A 23,821-nucleotide genomic window follows, 5' to 3' on the forward strand; every position below is an offset into this window, starting at 1 on the left:
TTATAAAAATACATTCTTGTCATATTTATTTACGAATCCAGCTGTTCTGGGAAGGCTTCAGAAAACTGCTGGAGAACGTCAGTAAAAAAAACAAGATAAGGAAGATCAATGAACACACCTCACAGAACATGAATAAAGTTGTAAATAAATAAAATAAAAATCATCACTCCTTTCAGTATAACTATCCGCATCAATATACAACTAGAGCTGAAATGGAGGGAGTTAGATCAAATAAGATTCACCAGGGAAATCAAAGTCCAGCCCTAAATGCAATTTAGAGTCTGTGGTAACATTTTGAATTTCCTGTTTTTCTAACCTTGAGATATTCTGCAAATAAGAACCATGAAACATACAATTTCTAAATATGCACAAGGGGTGCAGACATATCCAGAGGGACTTGAAGCTGTAGTTGCACTAAAAGATGGCTCTATAAAGTAAGGACTCAAACACACACGACACACTTTCCAGATTTCTATTTCAACAATCACAACTGTGCACTTCTTTATGTTGATCAACTTCAGGAATTTGAAGGCTGCGGTCGTATCATGATAAAACATGAACAAATTCAAGGGGAACGAATGTTTTTGCAAAATACTGAAAAGATATTTTTCTTAGCTTCTCAGCGATTCTACGGTAAGTTCCAGCATTATCTCTATCTACCTTTTTATCTAAATTCTCAATCAGCCCCGATGGGCTAAAAGCTTTAAGCACTTCAAAGGATCTATGTTGGAAAACATGCACCCTCTGGAGCCCATGTGGGGAAGGGGGTGAATTGTGTTATTATAGACGAAGAGGCATGAGTCACAGATGAGGTTTTGTTTGGTATGTGGAAAGAGAGTGGGAAGATCTTAGATCGGGTCCAACCATATTGTATGGATCTCCTGCAGTGGATGTTGTGAGAAAACAATCTGACATCAGAGCGATGACAGAACCTCTGCTCTTGGGAATCCAAAAGGAAACACCTGGCTGTTTTTAAAGTTCTGTCCCTGACACAATACTTAATCAAGATATATGGGCACATTTCTACCAGTAAAGTCTAAGATTTGCTGCTTGTGGGTTTCTAATGATCAAGAAGATCTGGGAGAATTGTTGTGGAGACCGAAGAGGTTTGGTGCACAGTGGGATGCATTCATGGACTGCTTCCAAAAGCAGTGAGACCAGGCTGTGTTTATCTCCGCCCTCTGTCTTTTCTCTGCCTGTGCACACATTCACTCAACATATTCTTCTTCAGCATGGCTCCCCTCCAGTCTCCAGACCAGGTTTTAGCTGATTTCCAGAACTGGGGTCTTATAGGAAATCAACACCACTGAATGGTACAGACTCAAGTTATTTTTCCTTCCTGCAAAAAAAAAAAAAATAAATAAATAGGGGAAAACAAAAAAGAAAAAAAAAACTAGGGAACAAAAAATGTACTCAGAGACATCCCTGTTTGAGCATAGAGAAAAAGACTTAGTGACCTCCCACAGATTAAGCACCTGAACATGTTTACCTAAACGCCTACATTTTGACCCCCATCCCTATACCCCCCCCCGACCCCCATTCCTTCGTTTTATAAGAACTCTTGCACAAAAAGTTGTTAATGTGCTTCAATTTACTGCAAATGGTGAAACAAAGGCCCCGAGGGGGATTCAGAGTGAGACTGCAGAAAAGCGACGCCCTGCCTGAATCCAGATGTTTCATGTTTCCCTCCGCGCGCTCTCTGGAGAGCTCTGACCGCCGCGGAGGAGCGCTGAGAAGTGCCAGCTTGCACTTTGTGGCATCTGATCGGGCTGAAAGGACAATGAGCGCCAGACTCTTCATATGAACTGGTCGGGTTTTGATCCATGTTCTCGGTCCTGAAGAATGGAGAGCAGCAAACTGAGGACGGTGCTGCTGCTGCTGCTGCTCAACTTGCATTTGCTGTGGACGTTTGTGATGTCTTTGCGTGGACAGTCTGCCCCGAACCGGGAAGATGGTGAGATTACGGAGACGCTGCCTGAGTCGCAATCAAATAGAGGAATTTTTAAATATCTTAGTCAGTGTACGTGTGAAACTTTAATATTAGGTGGACATTTAACGCAATTTAAAGCACGCGCTGAGAAAATAAGTAAAACCTTTGCAATCACATAAGAAGTATGTTATCTTTATAATGCTTGATTTAATTGACAGTGCAAAGCAAATTCATCCAAAGAACGGATCACTGTAATTTATATTGAACTAAATCATTGAGATAGGCCTATTTTGTAAAATGCATCAGGCGTTACATCCAAGTCATTACTTGCAATATATAGATGTGAAGGTCAACATCTCCTATTGAGTCAGTAATACTTTATAATAAGACACGCACTATTGAGATATATCATTATGTCCACTGCTGTATGTGACAGACTGCTGTCAGTGCACAGGTTCACATTTCTGTCTTTTTGGCTTAATTTATTTCAATAATTCGATACAAAAAGTGAAACTTATCTTCAGAGATTGATTGAAAACAGATGGATGCATGTATGTAGGTATTTCTATACATTTTACCGATTAGAATTTAGTCTATCATAAATTTAATTGGTCATTTAAATTAGACCATTTTAAATAGATATTTCAACACCAAATTATGTTTTTTTTTCTTCAAGGGATAGACTGCTGACAAGACGACTGTCAGAGTTTTGTAAAGTGCAAGACATGTTCATCTGCTTCCAACCCAACTGTTCCTGCTTATTAAATATAGAAACAGCTTTTGACAGTGGAAATGTTGCCTTACATGGTGTTTATTGTCCAGAATCCACTGGGTCGTCATTCACATGCCCTGACGCTGTGTAGATTAATATATTTTTTTCCTCTCTCCTTTCTCTTTTTGTAGCAATTGACCTTCTGTCAGCACTAAACCTATCTCAGCAGAGAAGCGGTGTTTCCAGACTCCAGAGTCCAAACGGATTGATGTATAAAATACGTCACAGAGCAGCTTACCTGATCCTCCCTCAGGAATACTCCGGCTTCCTGCACTCCAACTTTCAGGGCAGCATCGGAGTGCATTTGGTTGGACGTCAGGCATCAGGATCCAGTGCTACCCTCTTTTCTCTCTCCTCAGCGACCTCACCTATACTCCAAATCATCTCCTCCACCATCAATAACTCTCTGCATTTGGACTACCAATCTGCTGGAGTATCACTCGCCAGATTTTATTTTCCAAAGATAAATCCCGTCCGTGGTGGTGAATGGGTGCAGTTGGCCTTGAGCCTGGAGCCGGACAGATTGGTATTTTATGCTGATTGCCAAGAACCTGTTGTTTTCGGAATAAAGAGCGAAAACAGGATCCGCTTGGACGTACCGCGTGATGTTGTCATTGCTCTTGGGAGCACACCGGGAAAAAAAGACAGCAAATTTATTGTGAGTTTCATTCACATATAGTAGAGAGCCTTTCAGTAATATATTCCCTTCAAATTTTGTCACATTTTTGTCCATCACATCCATTCACAGACCAACACAAAGTGAAGAGTATTACTTGGATTTAGGTCTGGGCTTTGTCTAGACCATTGCATACATGGATGGACTTTGATATAAACAATGCTGTTTGGCTTTATTTTTAGTATCTTGCTAGATGAACCTCCTCACAAATCTGGAGTTTTTGCATGGTTGTTTTCTTCCAGAAAGTTCCTGCATGTCAAGCTCCTTACATGCAGGTACCAATGCTCCTAGTCCTATGTCTATTACTAGGAGCTCGTCTTAGTCCTAGACATGGGACTAGCTCTATTTCCTACCTGATGTAGCAAAACTCTCACAGCTTTCTTTCAACAATAGTTCCTTGTCATCACACTTCATCAGTAAAACGCATTGTTTGGGCTCATGACACAACGTGAAAAGTTTCAAGTTGTGCATGAATGATTTTCCATGCCTCTAGGTTTAAAGGAAATAACAAAATGTAACTGAGTTAATTCTATGTTATTTTTACTTTCTTAATTTTACTTTGTTGGCCTGTCTTCCGTGTTCCAGGAGTTCTGATATTGAGTGATTGAAGACACATGCTGCAAGCATAAATATTAAAGATGTCGTTAAAAAAAAACAAACACAGGAAGAGGTTGTAAAATACAACATTTAAAATGGTTTTTGTGTCTATGCAGGGATATCTGAAGACAGCTGAATTATCACTGGAAGCATATGTAAGACGTCCATGGAGCTGTGACAACATTACAGGTGAAACATTTAAAAAAGCCTGAATGTAAATCTGTTTCCTGACAGGATTTGGTACGTAGTTTGCCTTTGGCTGCTGTGGGATCCCCCTGATTTTCTTTTTATAGCATGTTTTTTTGCTCTCTCACTTTTTCAGCCTGTTAATTTGCTGTACTTGTATTGCTATACCAGCATTTTAACTAACAAATTCCATGGCCAGTCTGTTTGTTATTCCTGTGTGGGTCTTCATTTTGTGGTCTCCAGGATGTTTGTTTAGGGTTCAGAGTTGTCCTACTGTTCATTAAAAAAAAAGTAGAAAAAAAAGTAATCTTTTGCTTTCCTTTTCTCCCACACATGGCCCATTTCCTCTTCAAGATGACCTGCCTAAGCCTCATTACAAAGACACACATGGTCCAAATTCCATAACTGACACCAGTCAAATGTTCCAGCATGATAGTTCACCCAGTAAACATCAAACGAACAACAGGCCGTGGGAGGAAATCGACCATTATCCCCGTGACGTCCAGGCAGACCAGCAGCAGAGGGCTGCAGCTCTGGGGCCTCCAGGATCTCCTCGTGGGGTAAAATCTGACTCTCAGGAGCAGGGAGTGGACAGGCTGGGGGTACTGGAGAACAGGCTGGAGGAAATGGCCCGTATGCTGGATATGGTCAAAGCTCAGGTGATCATTAGAGCCAAAAATATTTGTACTTTTTCAAAAGTGTTAAACCTAATACAATTTTTTTTCTTGGTCTGTAACAGAACCAAGATTTACAAACCCGTGTAAACTACCTGGAGGGATGTGAGTGCGTGAGGCGGCGATGCGTATGGGAGGGACGTGAAGTGGAGGAGGGCCGGCGCTGGCAGGCTGACCCCAACACTGTGTGTTTGTGTTCGTCTGGAAAGGTCACATGCCAAACAAGCAAAAGAGACGGAGGTAATTTAAATCTACTCACAATGTGAGAGATGGAAACACTGATATGAGGTCAAACTTAACTGGTTCATGATAACAAAATATTATTTTGAGAGAGACTGATTGCACGTCGAAGATAAAACACTGCTGCACCGTCATAAAAATGTACAAGCACAGTGTAAATTATTATTGAGTAAACTGTGTTAGCTGTTTAAATTGAACTTTTAACATATATTTACATTAAAATCAACTTAAAGCATCCTTTACATGCTTCCAACACTATTTGAATATTCCATAATCTATGCTCCTTCTTAGGATATGGATTAGAAAAATTAAACCTTAAAAATTAAAGGATAGTTTATTTAGATGATCCAGCATTGGATCCCTACACATTTACCAATGGGGCATATACAATCTGATTTCAGCAGGAGTCCTGATGACGTTCGCTGTTCAGAATAAAAGTCTTTTTCTAGCTCTGCTGGTTATGTGGAGATTAGGATCTGGATGGGAGATTATCACTGCTCTATGGAGTTAAACAGACTGTCTATCTCTCACCCTTAATCTTTATCCTAAATTTCCTCCTCTTGGAGGTTAGAGGAGCCAGTGGCATCAAAATGATAGACAGCGCACACATACACACATGCACACACACTTTGATCTCACGCATGCTTTTGTCGAGGAAATTTCTTTTGGCTACTGGCACAGTAGGCAGTCCCACCAGCCCATGCCTTACTCTGTGGTTCTTGCTCTCACATAAACAAACACATTGTTTCTGTCCTCTGGAGTGCTGTCATTAAAGTAATTAACTGCTGAAATGTCGTAGATGAGTGAAAATGACATTTGATGAGGGCTTTGATGTGCTGCAATATATATTTTTTTTTTACAAGATTTTCTCAGCGCCCTTATTAGAGCGATGGTCTTCTCTTTTTATAAAGAAACCTCTAGAAATGTCTTCTTGGGCCTGTTTCACCTCTAGCAACTTTATGGTCCTAATAGAGCTTTACAACCTGTCTCTGGTATGCTTGAACATAAGGAGAACAAAATCTGTGGAGGCAGATGAGGACAAAGCGCCAGGCGGCTATATTATTTTACCCAGTTGTGCAGTTATACTCCTTTGCCTAATCGAACAGCTGGAATATTCAGATGGACCCTCAAACATTAAAAGTGTATGTCATCTTTAGGATGCGAGACAGACAGTCAGGTTCACAATGTATCCTTTGAAGTTCTCGATGGCTGCCAGACACGTACGTGTAAGGTAAGACTTTCACACCTGGCATTCACAAAAAAAAAAGATTCATAGAGTCTGTTCTGTTTTTTGGGTCAATGCATCATACAAATATGATGTACTGGCCCACTTCAGTCTGTTATACATGTCTTGTTGGTACCAGGGAGGTAACAGGGAGTGCCCTCCGCTGCCGTGCCCCTCAGTAGACTGCACAGTGCAGGAGACGACGCCTGGAGACTGTTGCCAACAGTGCAGAGGTGACTGTGCATAAAATGGATACAGAAAGCAACACAAATTCGACACTTTAGTTTTTATTATGATGTGATTTTTATTTTATCACGGTACGCTTTGTTTGAAGCAAAACTTTGGTACAAAATAAATACTGTAAAAGCAATTAGCTTTTAGCTCCATGAATTATATGTTACACTTTACGGGCTTAAGAGTCAATAGGTTTGATCTTGTTCTCTGATTCTCTAAAGAAATAGACATCACAAAACCATCTGTAGCATTTTAGTTTATCTMATAAAATTCCAGGAAAATATATTCAAATTTGTAGTTTAATGTAAGAAGATATGGAAATGTATTTAAAAAAAAATGAAACTGACATAATCATTGTGTGAATGTTTGTATAAGTGGGTCAGTGACAGATTGTTGTGTAAAGTACTTTGGAGTCCTCAGACTTGATAAAGCACAACACAGTAAAGGCCATTTACTAAATACATAATTTCTCATAATCTAGCATTTAAAAATATCTTTCTATTATGAAACAGCACTAATCTCAGGATTTGCATATGATTTTTAACAAACTTAATGTTTGGGAGCTGGAGAACCATAACCTTAAGTGTGTCTTTGCAGGTTGTACCCACTCTGGTGTCAGACATGACCACGGAGCCAGATGGAGGTCAGCAGAGAATCCCTGTGATCTGTGCTCCTGTTTGGTGAGGTTGAAAAATAACTATCTGCTTGACGCTAGCTTACCTTACTTCCTGTCTTCATCTTATGTAATTCTGTTTCCTTCTGGGATTAGGAAGGTCATGTTCACTGTGAGAGGGAGCAGTGCAGCAGCTCTTGTGAGCACCCTTCTGCTCCTCCTCCTAATAGCTGCTGTCCAGTTTGTCAAGGTGAGTTTTGTTTTTGCTTACCTGTAGCTGTATACTAAGTCTATGGTCTATATTTGTGTGTGTGTGTTTCATGTAGGCTGTGGTGTGAATGGACATGAGTTCCCTAACAAAGCTATAATTCCAACTGGAGATCGCTGTCAGGAGTGTACATGTGAGGTATGTGGTATCTGTGTTAATGAACAGTTTTTTTCTTTACATGAAAACATTAAATGAGGAGCAAGACTACAAGGTGCACATGTTCCCTTTCTCTGCTAGAATGGAAATGTAGTGTGTTCAGCTCTTCAATGCCCTACGTTGACTTGTCGCAGCCCCGTGCATCCTCCTGGTGACTGTTGCCCCCGGTAACAAACATTCATAAACTTAAGCACATTACTTAAATTTGATTTGTGTCAGCTCATCTATTGATTTCAAATGTTCAGATAATAAGTTTGTAACAATTTGTCTCACATTTCTTTTTAAATTCTTATATCTAAAAATGACTGTCGTGTGATCTGTAGATGTGAACAGTGTGAATATGAATCAGAGGTCTATGTGAATGGTCAGAAGTTCTCATCCCTGACCGATCCCTGCCTACATTGTCGCTGCTCTGTGAGTGGAAATATGTTTTCTCTTTATGTGATGCTTATGAAACTGGATTTGAAAAAAGAGCTGATGCTCTAGAACAATGATATCCCAACACTGTAGCTTCCAAACTGCAAAAAGATCAGAGGTAGAGGTCAGAGACAGATTTTTTTTTCTTGTGAAAAAAAATGTATCCTTGCAGTTTTGTGTTATGGTAGTAAACAGATTTTCAAATTGTTTTCAAGCCAAATTCTTTGCATAGATATGTGAGTAAATTTTCAAAATCTTTTAATATAAACACTCTTGATAGGATACAGAAACAAATGAAATATGAGCTGTTCCACTTTTTTTCTTAAATTTAGTCAAAAGAATTTGCTTTAAAAAAGGTTACATTTGGGTTTTGTTTACATTTGGCAGAGTATTTTATCTTCTAATGAGTTTAAGTGAACCAAATGCTGTGATTTGATCTGTCATGCATTTTTAGATAACAGATATGTGACAGCGTGCAGCAGCATGTGCAACATTTGATCCCATCTCTAATCTGTTTCTTAGGAAGGTGAGGTGTCTTGTGAACGAATGGAGGCCTCTTGTCCCACAGTACGCTGCAGTCATCCAGTCAGGAGAAAGGGAGAGTGCTGTCCCATATGCAAAGGTCAGAATAAAAAATCTGTCATATTATGTATTTCCTGTAGGTATGTAAACACTGACTTTATCTGGTTTAAACCTCAGAAGAAGAAAAAACCAACTACCATGGGTTTGTGTTTGTTTCTGCAGAGTGTGAGTTTGACAGGAGAGTGTATGCTGATGGAAAAGTATTTGTCCCGCCTGGGAGTGGACCCTGCCTGCAGTGCAGGTGTAAGGCAAGTCTGTGTAGCATGCACCAGAGGAAATTACACAATTCAGAATTTTTGCCAAAATTTGTAATTTATGACAGGCTTTTTAAACTGTCCATATATGCATTCCCTTAAAAATATAAAATGCACATTTTGTATATTCTGTGTATTATATAAACTTTATATTTTCTAATTCTCAACAGAAGTTTACATTTAGCCATCGACATGTTTTCAGCTATACACCTGACCAATCTTCTTATAAAAATGCTATTGTTCATTTAGAGCTGTTGGTTTCTTTGCAGTGCCTTGGCTTCTAGACACAATCTACACATTCTCAACCGTGTTGGGGGTTGCAGCAATTACCAAACTGGTTTATTCAAAGTCTTAAGTATATGTATAGAAGAGCTGCCACAAATAAATATGCTGTATAAAACTGTATAAAACAAAGGATATGTGGAATTTATGTGTTTTTGACCCAGACCGGAAACGTAATTTGCTATGAAGAAAAATGTCCTCCAGTCCAGTGCTCTAATCCCACCATCGATCCTCATCTTTGCTGTCCAGTCTGCAAAGGTAATTCCACACAAGCACGCAGTCTCTCACACACACGCAGAGCTACAACTCATCAGTGAGCACCTTGCTCTGTGTTGTAGCATGCGTGCTGGAGGGGGTAGAATATGAAGACGGCTCTAATTGGCAACCAGAGGGTCCGTGTTCCAGTTGCTTGTGTGTGAACGGGGAGACATTATGTTCAAACACACAGTGCCCGTCCGCTGAGTGTTTACATCCCAGCAAGATCCCGGGTAAGACTCGGCATGTCGGAGACTGTTTTCTTTGGATGTGTGCAAATGTTTCATAGAGAATCTTAAACCTTCAAACATCTCCTTGTCTCAGGTTCCTGTTGTGAAATTTGTGACAGCTGCACGTTCAACCATCGAATTTACAGCAACAGTCAGAGATTTACGACCCCTGACCAGCCCTGCCACATATGCACCTGTTTGGTTAGTGCTTAACCACAGAACAGAACAATTTCTTCCTTTACTCCTGCTGACAAATTCCCATCTTCTCCTCAGCATGGGAGCGTTCGCTGTGAACGACAAGGCTGTCCTCCACTAAACTGCACCAATTCCTACACTCCTCCTGGAGAGTGCTGTCCTAAATGTCCAGGTATTTATTTTAGATGGTGGTGAATGTTTAAAAAAAAAAACTTGACCTGCAGCTGTGTCTGAGTCATCGGAACTACCTTCTTTGTTGTTAATTGCCAGACTGCTCCTTTGAAAATCGTGTGTTTGTGAACGGAGAGGCGTTTCCTAACCCTGTGAGTGAGTGTGAGGAGTGTACCTGTGTGAGCGGAAGGATTGACTGCCATCAAACACGCTGCCCCCATCCTCGATGTAACGCCCCTCTGCCTGGAACATGCTGCCAGAATAATTGCAATGGTAAAAAAAATAAAATAAAAAAAAAGTTACATTCTTTTTCCCAAAGTAAATTAAAAAAAAAATAAATATGATTAAATAAGATTTCATCCACTTACTTTCCACTTTCTAGGTTGCAGCTACGCTGGGAAGGAGTATCCCAATGGACAAGACTTTCCCCATCCAACGGACAAATGCAGGACATGCAGCTGCATAGTACTAATTAACACACACACACACACACACACACACACACACACACAATTCTCACTTAGAGCCAGTCTTAGAACTGAACTATATGTCTTGTGCTTCAGAATGGAAATGTCCAATGTCTAATGAGGAGGTGTCCTCCACTGCAATGCTCCAATCCTAATATGATCCCTGGAGACTGCTGCCTACAGTGTCCTGGTAAGGATGTGAAATAACCAGAGTTGCGAATGTGTTGTTATTATCATTGGCCCCAACATTACAACATCTGTCTACTTTAACTGTTAGACATTAATTTTAAGGACAAACTAGCAGATTCAGAGAAGCATTTCAGGACCTTCTATAAGGGAAAGAATGGTTATGATTTTACTTTTCATCGTCTCATGCATTTGAGTACGTGAGTCTATTATTCAGTGAGAAACAAATCCTCCCATTAAGAAAACTATTCCTGTATAGTGAATGTAACTGGTGTAACTTTATGCCTGGGTAAAATAAATATTGAACACATCAAAATTTTTGTTGGTAAACATATTTCTGAAGGCACTATTTACTTGAACCCAAAACATGAGTTCAGAAATTAAGTTATGTGCAATAATGTGAAATGACACAGGCAAAAATATTGAATTCATTGATATTTATTTAAGCCTTTGTAAAAAAAAAAAAAAAAAAAAAGCCTTTGTTGATAATAACCACTTTAAGATTATTTCTGTGTTGAGATAAAAGTAGTTACATGACATGCTCAGGTGTAATTTTGGCCTATATATGTATACATATATAAGAATATATATATATATATTTCTTGATATGGCATTTTTGCTTTTCACAGGGAATGTTATCAAATTATAGGTTTGATCATTTTGTCTTAAAGGGCTCTCATACGTCTTCACTAGCTTAAAATTGTAGAAAACAGTTGACTGATAACTTGAGACCAGATCAAAACGCAACAAGAAAGTCTGTTGCTCCTGAGCGATTGCATTAAAAATTTTTTTTTTTGAGTGGTTTAAAACATTTGCACAATGCCATTCACACCAAGTGTGTTTGCTATGTTGACTGATCAATTTGCTTAATAGGTGCATTATTACCTTACAGCAAATATACATTTTAATTTGATCATAATTCCTTTTCCTTTAGGCTCATCTTTGCATGTTGTGATTCACATTAAGTACATGAAGTGTGAAGGTTTATGCTATTTGTTTTTATATATATGTTGCTTCAGATCCTCCATCAGACTGCCTGTTCGAGCAAAGGTCCTTCAGACACACAGAACGTTTCTACCACCCGGCTGACAGCTGCCGAACATGCGCCTGCGACAACGGGACAGTTCGCTGTCACCGTAAGCCCTGCCCCTCCRCTCCATGCTCTCAGCCCATTACCCGGGACTGCTGCCGGACGTGCGAAGGTACACATTCACCATCTCCTGGGGTTGCAAGATAGAAACAAACCACTGTTAATGTCAGCTTTGTTTATCTGCGGCATCCTTCCCGGCAAGGCTGCTTGCACCAGGGTCGAGAGCGAGCCAATGGAGAGACTTGGGAGGATCCCTCGGATCCGTGCGCTGTCTGCGTCTGTCACGAAGGTTCTGTGCAGTGTGAAAGAAAGCGCTGTCCACCATCCAACTGCAACCACCCAGTAGGGACAGACTGCTGCAGGTCCTGTGACGGTAAGAGAATAAAACCTCTAACAGCAGTGACACTCTGCAGAGGGAGCAGCTTTTGGAGCAACGTCTCAATTTTCTTCTTGCAGGATGTACATTTCGTGGTAAAGAATATCCTGATGGCACCGAGTTTGCTGATGGCCAAGACCCCTGTGGTGTGTGTTACTGTTATGGAGGAGACATCACCTGCACTAAGTTACCTTGTTATGGAGATTGCAGCCACCCTTACAAACCACCTGGGCAGTGCTGCGGAGAATGTGAAAGTGTGTTTCTTTTTTTTTTTCAATCCAAATTCACCTTTTTAAATTCTACATTTGTTCTCTTGGTCATAAATATGACCGAGTCTGCATGCTTTTATTTGCCAGGATGCTTCTATAACGGCGTGGTCCTCGTCAATGGACAGTCCGTTCCTGATCCAGGAAACCCTTGCTCTGAATGTGCATGCCAGGTACCAACCTCGCTAAAAGAAAATTGTGTTGTTTTTTATTTTTTATTAATACATTTTGGGGGGTTTCTTTTCAACCTAAAGAGTGGTTCAGTGAGATGTTCGAGGATACCGTGTCCAGCAGCTCCCTGTCCTCATCCTGTCACCAGCCCATGCGGATGCCCCATCTGTGACGGTAACCATCTCATGAAAACTCAGTGCTCATGTTATGTAGCACAGCTCAGTGACTGACTGAAGCATCACTACGTGTGTGTGGAGGTTGTCATTTCCAGGGTGTTACCTATGCTGACAGCCAGGTCCTCCCAGGGGGAGAACAGGAGTGCCAGGACTGCACGTGCTCAGTGAGTGAGAGAATGTCGTCTGTTTGACTGATGCAAAACTCTTCGGGGCTCTTTTTACGTGTTTTGTTTTTACAGAGAGGAGAGGTGGTGTGCACCTCCCGAAGATGCCCTTCTGCACCATGTGCACACCCGGCTCTGGATGGTTGTGCGTGTGGAGTGTGTGATGGATGTAACTTCAATGGCCGGGGCTGCTACAATGGAGAGCAATTCCCACATCCTGAAGACCACTGTCAGAGCTGCTTCTGTCTGGTAACTGTCACACAGGCGTATACTTTCACCTGTCTGTACGTTTTCAGTTGGGCTTTTGATGGAATTCAGATAAAGAGCAATTGTATCATTTTGACCATGTTTCATCCATTTTCACTTTATTTAATAAACTACTAAAATTGCTTGCATGATGCATCATTCACATCACTACTTTAGGACTCATTCTCTATACATCTCCATCATCCATTTCTTCTTACTTTTTACAGGATGAAGGAGTATTAGTGAATGTATCTAACTAATGAGCTGATTGTGATTATATTGGGAATGTAATGGAACGGCTGTGATTGAGCCAACCTGAAACAATGACTAAACGCAAAATGTTTAGAGTCGTGAGAGAATGTCGTCTGTTTGACTGATGCAAACAGACGACAACGATTTCGGGGGAAAACGGAAGAGTTTTGTTGCGTTTGTAGTGTGCATTTACACGAAACCACAGAATGTTTTCTCTAACAACGGCACAGATTGAAAACGGGTTCCAGAGTGCGATGTTTCTGAAACGTACCGTTTTCCGTTGTCGTGTAAACCTAGAAAACGGATTTTTTCTTCCAGAGAATCCCCAGCTCATGTGTAGTATGACGCAAAACATAGCTGCTTCCTACAATCCACAGAAGAAGAAACTACTCACAATGCTGGTGTTACTGTTTCCCCATCAGATACGGTTCCCTCAGCGTCTCTTCACCGCTCCGCACCGCCCAGGTGGCAAAATACACGGCTGCTTGTTCAGCGCTCATATCTAGAGAACTACGGACCAGCCCCGGCTCCAGACGAGTTTAACAGGGGGGGCATCGACTTATTTTGGGGGGCAAAATTAATCTACGTTGCTGAACATAGACAACAACATCAGTAGCCTACAGGCTACTTGTTAACAAGCTTAACGTGCTGTATTGATATTAGCTAATCATCTTTTAGCTATCATCCCCTGCATCCAACAGCTTTACTCAACTCAGTCGGTTAGTTCGGGGAAAAAACTGTGCAGTTATTTACGTTTTGCTGGTTTGCTGCCATGATTCTAACACACMCCTGCGCAGCAGCAGCAGGTCTCCTTCGCTGCCTCACAGGTGTAAACCCAGCGCAAGCGTCTCAGCTTTCATGTTGCGTTTGAAGGCGGCTCGGAAAAACAAGTTACAACTTGTTAGCAACGGATTAAACTGTTTTAACTGCTGAAAAAGGTAACAGAGGACGCGGATATGGGACGTGCGGGAACTCTTATTTTATCAAATTGATATAGGAATAACAGACTGTTGGCCATTCCAAGGTAAAAACAATAAACAGCTTCCAGTCCGGGGCCGCTACAGACACCGTGAAAGCTCAAACAAGGTGTTTCAGCAAAGTTATCCCACTTTTTCCAACTGCATGCGCCCTAATCAGATGCACACAATGCGTGTTTTCTCAGGCAAATCCACATGCCTTCAAGTACAACTTTTTTTTTTAACACATGCGCACTTTCAAAGTTTCAAAGAACCTAGCACCAACTAGGCGCAGCGAGAGYATTACATGTTTTCGATGTGTACCKTTACTGTGTAAAYACGGATCGTAATTAGAACGTTATCGTGTAAACGATCCAACAAAAACGGAACAAAAGTGCCGTTTTTGTTGGATCGTTGTTGTGTAAAAGCCCCCTAAGTGGGGAGGTTTCTTCTTGACGCTCTTCAACTACATGACCATAAAAATAATATTATTGCTTCCCCTTTTTGAGGAATCTTTAAAATATGAGAGGAACTGTATCCTACAAGGACAAGATGTTTTTGCATATGAATGACATATTTATCAGTCTGAAACTCATTTTTATCATAGGAAAATTATGTTATTTACTTTTGAATGTAGTATGACTTTGGGCCCAGTCTTGCCAACCCGTCACATTACTGCGTGTGGTGCCAGTCGGCTTCCCCAGAGTTCAGGCCACATCTTCAGTGTCTTCAATGTTAGTCAACCACGTTTTTTAGAGCTTCCTTCTTGACGTTTGGCCGTTTGGATTGGGGTTTTACCACAAGGTCTTTTCCAGTCAGCAGCTTTCTGAAAAACTGAGAGGATGCCACTTGTGGGTGTTCAGGATAACAAGGTGAGCTTCTCCTGAACTCTCCTGAGTGGGTTATGGACCCACTGTTGGATAGATGGATGATGGGTCTGCCATCCATGCAACTTACAACTTGCCTACAAGTCACTGTTGGTGATCTGATCTTAGTTTTGCATTGTCTTTTAAGCTTGCATTGTTTTGGGGTTGTTGTTTTTTTTTACTTTAACATCTGACATATTTCCTGCAATTCAAAATGTTTTGTTGATGTATATAGAGCTAAATTCTCAGTTACCTTACAACAAAGAATCGGTACGACTTCAGGCACCCTTTCAAAATTTGAATGTATTATAATTAAAAACATTTACTGTTCTTTATTTATTTGTACAGAATGGTGGTGTGGTGTGTGCTCAGACATCTTGTCCAAGCACTGCTTGCAGAGACCCAGTGATGCCTCCAGGGGAGTGCTGTCCTGTCTGCACAGGGAGGTGTCTCCATCAGGGTGCAGAGCACGAGTCTGGCTCCACCTTCACATCACCGTCTGATCCCTGCTCGACGTGCACCTGTCTGGTCAGTCTGACATTTTCTGCGTAGAACGATCAAACCGTCTATTTTATATAACAAATTCCTCTTGTTGTCACCTTCCTCTTTCGTCCTTTCTTCTGATCAGAATGAAATGGTGACCTGCCAAAGAAGACCCTGTCCAGTTCACTGCTTACATCCCATGCCCTCTGATACTTGTTGTCCTATTTGTGACGACTGCTTCTATGAGGGTGTTGTGCACACTCAAGGTCACACCTTTGCATCCGTGTCCAGTCCCTGTGAGCGCTGCACTTGTGTCAGAGGAACAGTTTCTTGTGTTCCTGTCGTCTGTCCACCGACACCATGTGATCAGCCTGTTACCGAGCCAGGACAGTGCTGCCCGGAGTGCACAGGTGATTTTGGACATTTCTTTAGAAACAAAACACACTGAGTTATTTCTGTATAGCTTTTCGACCTGGAAACAAATCACCAAATCTATGGCATCGGGTGAGAAACTTGGAATTTCCACCAAAAAACTTGAGAAGTTAGAATGTCTTGTTTATGGTTTCATAAGTCTGGATTTTTTAAAAATGTTCCTACAGTTCAATCAAATACTTTTATGTATTTTAATATTCTTTATGTACTAGACAGACCAACACTGAGGGCCTGAACTTTAAAAGGTTTGCTTGAATAAAAACAGTTGCAAACTCGGTAGCTATCCCAAGCTGTACCAGCTTTGTTCAGTCTCAAAGTGCAAGGAGTCTATCTGTGAATTTTTAATCCTGCCTTAGTGAGTATACAATATAGATACTGATTGCCTGGAAATGTGAAATTCTGGGAGGAGGATATTAAAATGTAATGACGCACTACCCGCAATGCTATTTTGATGTGTTCTGTTTTTGGCATTTTAGGCATTCCATATGGAGGAGATGGTTGCCTAGATGTGTCAGGACAGATTTATGCTACATAAAGGATGTCAGTCAGTTGTGTCCTAATTGTGTGATTGGCTTCACTAAATTAAGTCTACAATGTAGAAAGGCCATATTGATATAACGGATATATTTTTTCCATATGCTGTTTGCCAGAATAATACAGATTATTTGCAAAAGCTTAGTTCAAAGCCAGAAGTTTATGTTAATTCCCTAAGCATTTAATAAGTAAATTTTAATACTCGTTAGGAAGTGATTTTTAAATTCTAAAGCTTCTTTCTGGTCCTTATGTCTTTGTCTCCTTTATGTTTGTGATCTCAGTGTGTGAGCTGAATGGACACAAGTATACTGATGGACAGACATGGGCCCTGAGTTCAAATCATTGCTTCACCTGCAACTGCAAGGTTTCTACTTTGAGTTTGGCTTCTAATTCTTTATCTTCCTTGTAAGTCAATATAATTTCTTTTAAATACTTTTCTGTCTTAATCTTGCAGAAAGGTGAGGTTCAGTGTGCACCTCTGGAGTGCCCCAAGCTGTCTTGTCCTCACCTGGTGACAGATCCAGGTTCCTGCTGCCCTCACTGTAGAGGTAAGCAAACCAGTGTAAATCACAAAGATAATGGGTATTATAAGTCAGAAAGAGTTTTTGGTGAAATTTCAGAATACAGTCCAGGCTTTTGCAAAGCTTAGAGGTCACTTTTCTAGAATTTACCAGGTTATTTCCTGGTTCTAATTAGATTATTTTCCTAACCAAGCACTTACTTCCCTGGGGTTGTTTCTAGAAATCATCCAGTCATTTGTCATAATCTAACTGGTATTTTCTGGACTTTTGAGGTTGCTTTCTGGAACTTCTTAAGTACTTTCTACAACTTTTTCCCAGTGTCTTAAAACTTATCAAGTACTTTCATGAAACTTTCATAAAACTTGCTAGTTATTTTTCAAGAATTAACCAGCCACTTTATGGAACATGTAGGGGACTTTCAGGACATTGGAGGCTCTTTTCTTATAACATAGAGTTGATCTTTTTTTGGGGAAGTTCAACTTTCTCAGAATTTATCAGGCACCTTCTCAGACCAAACTTGGGACTTTAATTGAAATTAGAAGTTCCCTTTTAAGAGCTTATCAGGTACTTTCCCAAAACTCAGAGGTTACCTTCTGAAACTAAATAAAAGTGCCTGGTAAACAGAGACCTTATTTCCTGAAAAAAAAAAAAAAAACTAAGTTTCATAAAGAAACTTCAGAAGAACATTTCCTGGCAGACCTCAGAAGGTGGTATATTTTTAAAATTACATTTTTAAATTGTGCTACAAAGGTTTTTATTTTTCAGGTTGTATGTATGGAGGTGAGCAGCATGCGGAGGGCAGCAGCTGGTTTGAAGATTCCACCCCCTGTATGACTTGTATGTGTGTGAATGGAGTGACCACCTGCTCTGAAGTACGTTGCGTATCACCATGTGTCAACTTCATGACAGTGCCTGGGGAGTGCTGCCCAGTGTGTGCTGGTGAGCAAATTCACTTGATTTCTTTGCTTGTCACATGTTTTATCTTTTTTGGGGTAATGTTATCTTGTTTGTTTGGGAGAAGATTGCATATTTGAGGGCAGAGTGTACGGTCCAGGGGACAGTTTCCATCCTGCCAATGATCCCTGTCAGATCTGCACGTGTGAGGTAGGAAATTATTTTGGGATGTTGACGTTATAGTCATATCCATCCATCTAGTTGTGATTCAATCTATTTCATCCTTAGGTGATGCCTGATGGACAGCAACACCTGAAGTGTTACAGGAAGCAGTGTCCCAGCCTAGTAGACTGTCCCAAGAGCAACATCTTATTTTCAGGACCAGACTCCTGCTGTCCTGTCTGCGCACGTAAGTACTAACATTTTGTAAAAGAAACTGTTGTTTCACTGTTGATCAGAGCCTCTGACATGTTTTTATTTTGTGCTTAGAGCCTCTCACTAATTGTACAAGCAGACTGATTGGCAACGAGGTGCTAGCAACAGATGACCCCTGTTTCACCTGCCAGTGCAAGGTAATATAGCTGCAGCATTTAGTCTGCTGTGTTACAGGTACAATATGGAGATATAAGTACACAGTGCTACACATTTTTTTTATGTGACAACCATAAAGTTTATTTAATTGATGTCTTTATGACAAATCCACTAAAGGAACATAAAATTGTGAAGTGAAAAATCTGCAAAGTGTGGCAGCATTTGAATCCAGTTTCTCTGCCACTACTGAATAATGCTTGTCTTCATCCCCACAGCATAATGCCACCACAATTATGTTTCACTATGGGAGGGAGGCTCAGGATGATGTGCTTTATTGTTTTTCCATCCCAGATCATGTTTTCTTTGCTGGGCAGCTTGTTCAGTTTTGGACTCATCTGACCAGAACATAATTTTTCGGTTGGCTGTGTCCATAGCAGCAAGCAGAATTTATTTTCATTTTCCAACTACAATGAGGCACCACTTTTCCCTGTGAACAAATTCTCCCTAATTCTGCAGATCTCCACATCTCCTCCACAGTTACCATTAGCCTCTTTGCTGCTTTTCTGATTAATACAGATTGGGCTGGTGGCCATCTATGGCAACATTTTGCAGTTATGACATTCTCTTCCTATTTTCAGTAGATCGACTGCAGTTCTCTTTCAGATGTCCGAAACTTGAGATGCTGTTTTGCAACCCAACTCTTTGTAACGCTACTAAATACATTTAAGTCTGAAGTTGTAATGTGACACCAAAGGAAAACATTCCACAGGAGGGGATATTTTTGCAAGTTACTGCACATTGCTTAAACTTACAGTAGAATATGATGTGACATCTTCTTGTAACCTTGAAGAGGGCGTTAATATCAGATTAAATTAAAAAAGTTTTGTTTTTTTTTAACAAGTATTTGTCACAGTCAAATCATTGAACTAACACCTTTTCTGTGCAGGACCTGACGTGGACATGCCTGCAGCAAACATGTCCAACGCTAACTTGCCCTAACGATGAACATTTCACTCCCCCAGATTCCTGCTGCCCTGTGTGCAACGGTGAGAGCTCATGTTATAAACTGATCACACCAAGCACGCATTATAGCTGAGCACAAAATTATTTATGTATTTGTAATATCTTTCAGATATCAAATAGTTCTGTATCTTGTTTTTTTTTTCCTGCAGAATGCTTGATTGAGGGTCAGGATAAGCGCTTCGCTAACGGCGCCAGCTGGAAAGACTTTGATAATGATTGTGTCACATGTGTTTGTAATGTAAGTCAGGCACAACACTTAAGCTTCTCACTGTATGCTAACATCTGCGTAGAAATATAATTGGCTGCAGAGAACATCAAGACAATAATTGATACAAGAACATTTTCAGAATGGCAGTTCTACTAAGGAATCACTGAACGTAGGATTGAGCAACTTCATTGTTGGTTCCTTCTTGAATTTCAGAGCATGAAAAAAATTCAGTGCAACCATGTATAGATTTATAACACAGGGAAAACAACGTTGGTATATTGAATTGTTATTTTTCTTACAATGTATCTAAGTTTTCATAGAGCTCATATGTGTTGATTTGATAATTGTAATGATTATTGTAATGACCCAGATACCTTGTTGTTTTTACATGTATCGCCAGCTGGGCCATGTTGAGTGCAGCACTGAAGAGTGTCCCCCTGTAGTTTGTGTGACTGGACAAACACAAGTAAAGCTCCCAGGAAAATGCTGCGACGAATGCCAAGGTGTCCGAGGGAGCGAACAAAAAAGGCTGCTGCTGCACTGCATGCTGAATGTCTCATTTTAGTCCTCTGTGTGTATGTTTGTAAAACCTTTTTTAATGTGTGCTTATGCTACAGATTCAAGAGAGTCTTGTTTGTATCAAGGAACCCAGTATCACTCTGATGAACACTGGCAGGTGGATGAATGCACCAACTGCATGTGTGTGTCTGGAGACGTCCACTGTCGGAGTGAACGCTGTCCTCCTCTCACCTGTGCAGCAGTGAGTTGTACCACAAATGTTGCCATAAGACTTCTATTGCAAAATCAGATAAATTTGTTAGCCGTTTGCGTCGTTCTGTGTTACTGAAATCCATTTGAATGCTTTAACTTGAATGTGTTTTTTCAAGGTCTCAAAAAAGATACAATTTTTGTAAAAAATGTTTAGATGTAACTGATCCCGCTATCAAATTTGTTGCCACCCTGAGATGATCTGTCATTTTTTTATGCAGATGTGCTGATAAAACAAACCGCATATAGTTTTTTTAAATTAACGGTGTAATGTAGCCGCTAAAAGACACACAAATGAGTCACATTTCAATCAATTAGAAAATTGTAAAACATACTTTCTCATCAAAATGAATTGATTTCTGTCAACAAAGACCATTTTACTCAATTTTATTTTTTAAGTAAAGCAGCTCCTGACTTTTTTTTTTATATTCACTTGAACTTTAGACATAGCATGCAACATGTTACAATTTATATTGTAAACATCAAATGGAAGTGCACATCATCCTTGAAAGTCGCCTTAAAATTACAGAAAAAGTGTAAACGCGTGTCAGTTCTGATGCTTTTCCCCTCAAAGTTTGATCACTGGTGAAACCCAATCTATCTGTTTGCTGACAGGATGAGAAGCCTGCAGTAATTCCAGGTTTGTGCTGTCCACACTGCCTTCCTCGTCCAGCTACCTGCATCGCCTTTGGTGACCCTCACTACCGCACCTTCGATGGACGCATGTTTCACTTCCAGGGGACATGCACGTATATCCTGACCAAAGATTGTAAAGATGAAGACTTCAGGTGAGAGGATGATGAGTTTTTTTTATTCATAGATCCATATCCCAAGCTTTGAATATCCCACAAAGAGCAGTATGCAATAAATTTTTTGAGAATTCGATAAAAACATGTCAAACCTTCAGAGACACGGCTGTACACTCATACCGACAGGCTGGGCAAAAATGAGCAGAATCAGAAATATATTAAGAGAATTAATAGAAAATAAGTGACTCATTCTTTTTTGTGCAGTGTTCATGTTACAAATGATGATCGTGGGCGTAAAGGAGTGTCCTGGACTAAGGAATTGACCGTCTTTATAAGTGACCTTGCTGTGCAGTTGCTCCAAGAATTTGTTGTGAAGGTTTGTGTTTTCAAAAAGCCGAAAGTTGAAAACGTTTGTGAAACATGTTGACTCAACTGTGTTTCTGTTCTTCAGGTGAATGAAGAGGTTGTGACTTTGCCTTTTCTAAGAGAGCCGTATATCTTTATAGAGCGGCAAGCCAACACCGTCCTACTCAACACTAACGTTGGATTAAAGGTACAGTGGTACCTCAAATCTGCTGTAAACGTTCAATAAGAGGACACAGTTATACATCTGTTGGCCCTTCCAGGTGCTGTGGAGTCCCCGTTCACACCTGGAAGTGAGCGTGCCAGGCTCCTACAAGGAACGCACCTGTGGTCTCTGTGGAAATTTTAACAAGTATCCCCAGGATGACCTCCAAATGTCCACCGGCAAACTCACCACCTCAGAGTCTGAGTTTGGCAACAGTTGGAGAGTATGTTTAATAGACCAAATCAGCATATAAGACTAACAAAAGACTGTGATATAAAAGCACGTCGTCTAACTTGCATATAAAACGTCTCATTTAAGATGACAAACGGAAACCATTCACTTTCATCCTGTCGACCCGGAGAAGATGTCGATCCCTGTAAGAGTGCTGGATACCAGGCCAGGAAAGGGGCCAACGCCCGCTGTAAAGTTCTCAAGTCTACAGTCTTCAAGCCCTGTCACCGTGTCGTTCCGCCTGAACCGTGGTACGCCGCCTGCGTCTACGACCTCTGTGCATGTGGGGCCAATACTGACGAGTGTCTGTGCGACGCACTGGAGGCCTACGCCAGTCAATGCAGAGAAGCAGGAGTCATCCTGCAGTGGAGGAGCACATCACTCTGTGGTGAGTAAAATGTAATCTTTCAATCATTCTTACTAAGTCATAAAAATGGTTTGGGACAGCTTTCAGGGCCTTTAGACAGTCGCTGCCTGACTGCAAATCAATAAATTAGGTGTCCATAAGATACGGTGGATACGTCGATCTCTTAACAACAGACATCACATTGTTCCCTGTTCCTCATTATTTTGTTTCTTCCCCTCTTTCTTCACCAGCTGTGGGCTGTCCTGTGGAGCGGGGCTTTGTGTTTGACGAGTGCGGCCCACCTTGTCCCGTAACATGCTTTAATGTTGACGTACCACTGGGAGTGATAGAGAGCCACTGCTTCAAGCCCTGCGTCCCGGGCTGCCAGTGTCCTGCTGGTCTGGTTCTCCATAACAACTACTGCATCCAGCCAGAAAAATGCCCCAAGATCATTCATGGCGGTTCTTTGTGATGCTACAACTGTTGGTACCAGATTCATGTCCACTCAGATGCACAAAGGGACACTCTGCTGCCTCTTTGTTGACCCCAAATTATATCTGAACTATATATATGGGTGTTTTGTCTAAAGATGTAAACCTATGATGATAAATGTGTTTTTATAACTAGCACTAAGTACTTACACCACAGATATTTTTCCTACTTATGGTTACACTTTTGCGAGGCATTTTCTATAAATATTCAAAAGTGTTAACATTAATTAAAATCTCTTGTTTACTATACAGATTAAAATGTGCAATGTCTGACTGTATGTACAATAGGCTGCATCATCTCAGGTTCACTTCATTTTGCAATTTTAAAATAAACAAAATTCCGACCATTATTTTTGTTTCCTTTTCAAATTAATTTGCTGTGTGAGGATCAATTTGTGGGCTGCACAGTAGCGCAGTTGATAAAGCTGTTGCCTTGCAGCAAGAAGGTTCTGGGTTTGATTCCCGGCCCCGGTCTTTCTGCATGGAGTTTGCATGTTCTCCCTGTGCATGCATGGGTTTTCTCYGGGTACTCCGGTTTCCTCCCACAGTCCAAAAACATGACTGTCAGGTTAATTGGTCTGTCTAAATTGTCCCTAGGTGTGAGTGTGTGTGTGTATGGTTGTTTGTCCTGTGTGTCTCTGTGTTGCCCTGTGACAGACTGGCGACCTGTCCAGGGTGTGCCCCGCCTCTCGCCCGAAATGCTAGCTGGACATGGGCACCAGCAACCCTCCCAACCACACTAAAGGACAAGGGTGTCAAGAAAATGGATGGATGGATCAATTTGCCCCTAATATTCTGCATCTTACATCACTGAGAAAAGATGCAATTCAGGTAATTAAAAGAAATGTTTCATCTGTAAAGGTTTGCAA

At 40.8% G+C, this 23,821-nt stretch overlaps 1 protein-coding gene across 1 annotated transcript; it reads left to right on the forward strand.

Moving 5' to 3' along the window:
• The first annotated feature begins 1,590 nt into the window (after positions 1–1,590).
• Positions 1,591–23,302, forward strand: kcp (kielin cysteine rich BMP regulator). The gene is made up of 46 exons (XM_008412452.2): positions 1,591–1,954; positions 2,834–3,360; positions 4,092–4,164; positions 4,516–4,820; positions 4,901–5,075; positions 6,233–6,306; positions 6,440–6,533; positions 7,132–7,214; positions 7,304–7,397; positions 7,474–7,553; positions 7,653–7,738; positions 7,895–7,985; positions 8,511–8,610; positions 8,733–8,818; positions 9,271–9,364; positions 9,445–9,594; positions 9,686–9,792; positions 9,865–9,958; positions 10,057–10,230; positions 10,340–10,422; positions 10,521–10,614; positions 11,630–11,812; positions 11,903–12,073; positions 12,157–12,330; positions 12,433–12,515; positions 12,597–12,687; positions 12,771–12,853; positions 12,929–13,102; positions 15,522–15,701; positions 15,802–16,066; positions 16,904–16,986; positions 17,077–17,170; positions 17,909–18,082; positions 18,165–18,247; positions 18,326–18,446; positions 18,527–18,609; positions 19,515–19,614; positions 19,741–19,829; positions 20,200–20,302; positions 20,417–20,559; positions 21,183–21,355; positions 21,581–21,692; positions 21,768–21,869; positions 21,943–22,107; positions 22,203–22,503; positions 22,713–23,302. Exons 1-46 carry the CDS (start codon positions 1,843–1,845, stop codon positions 22,931–22,933), a joined length of 6,327 nt encoding a protein of 2,108 aa, XP_008410674.1. The 5' UTR covers positions 1,591–1,842; the 3' UTR covers positions 22,934–23,302.
• Positions 23,303–23,821: the final 519 nt, after the last annotated feature.

Source organism: Poecilia reticulata, linkage group LG6 (assembly GCF_000633615.1).
Source record: "Poecilia reticulata strain Guanapo linkage group LG6, Guppy_female_1.0+MT, whole genome shotgun sequence".
In the NCBI taxonomy this organism is placed as follows: domain Eukaryota; kingdom Metazoa; phylum Chordata; class Actinopteri; order Cyprinodontiformes; family Poeciliidae; genus Poecilia; species Poecilia reticulata.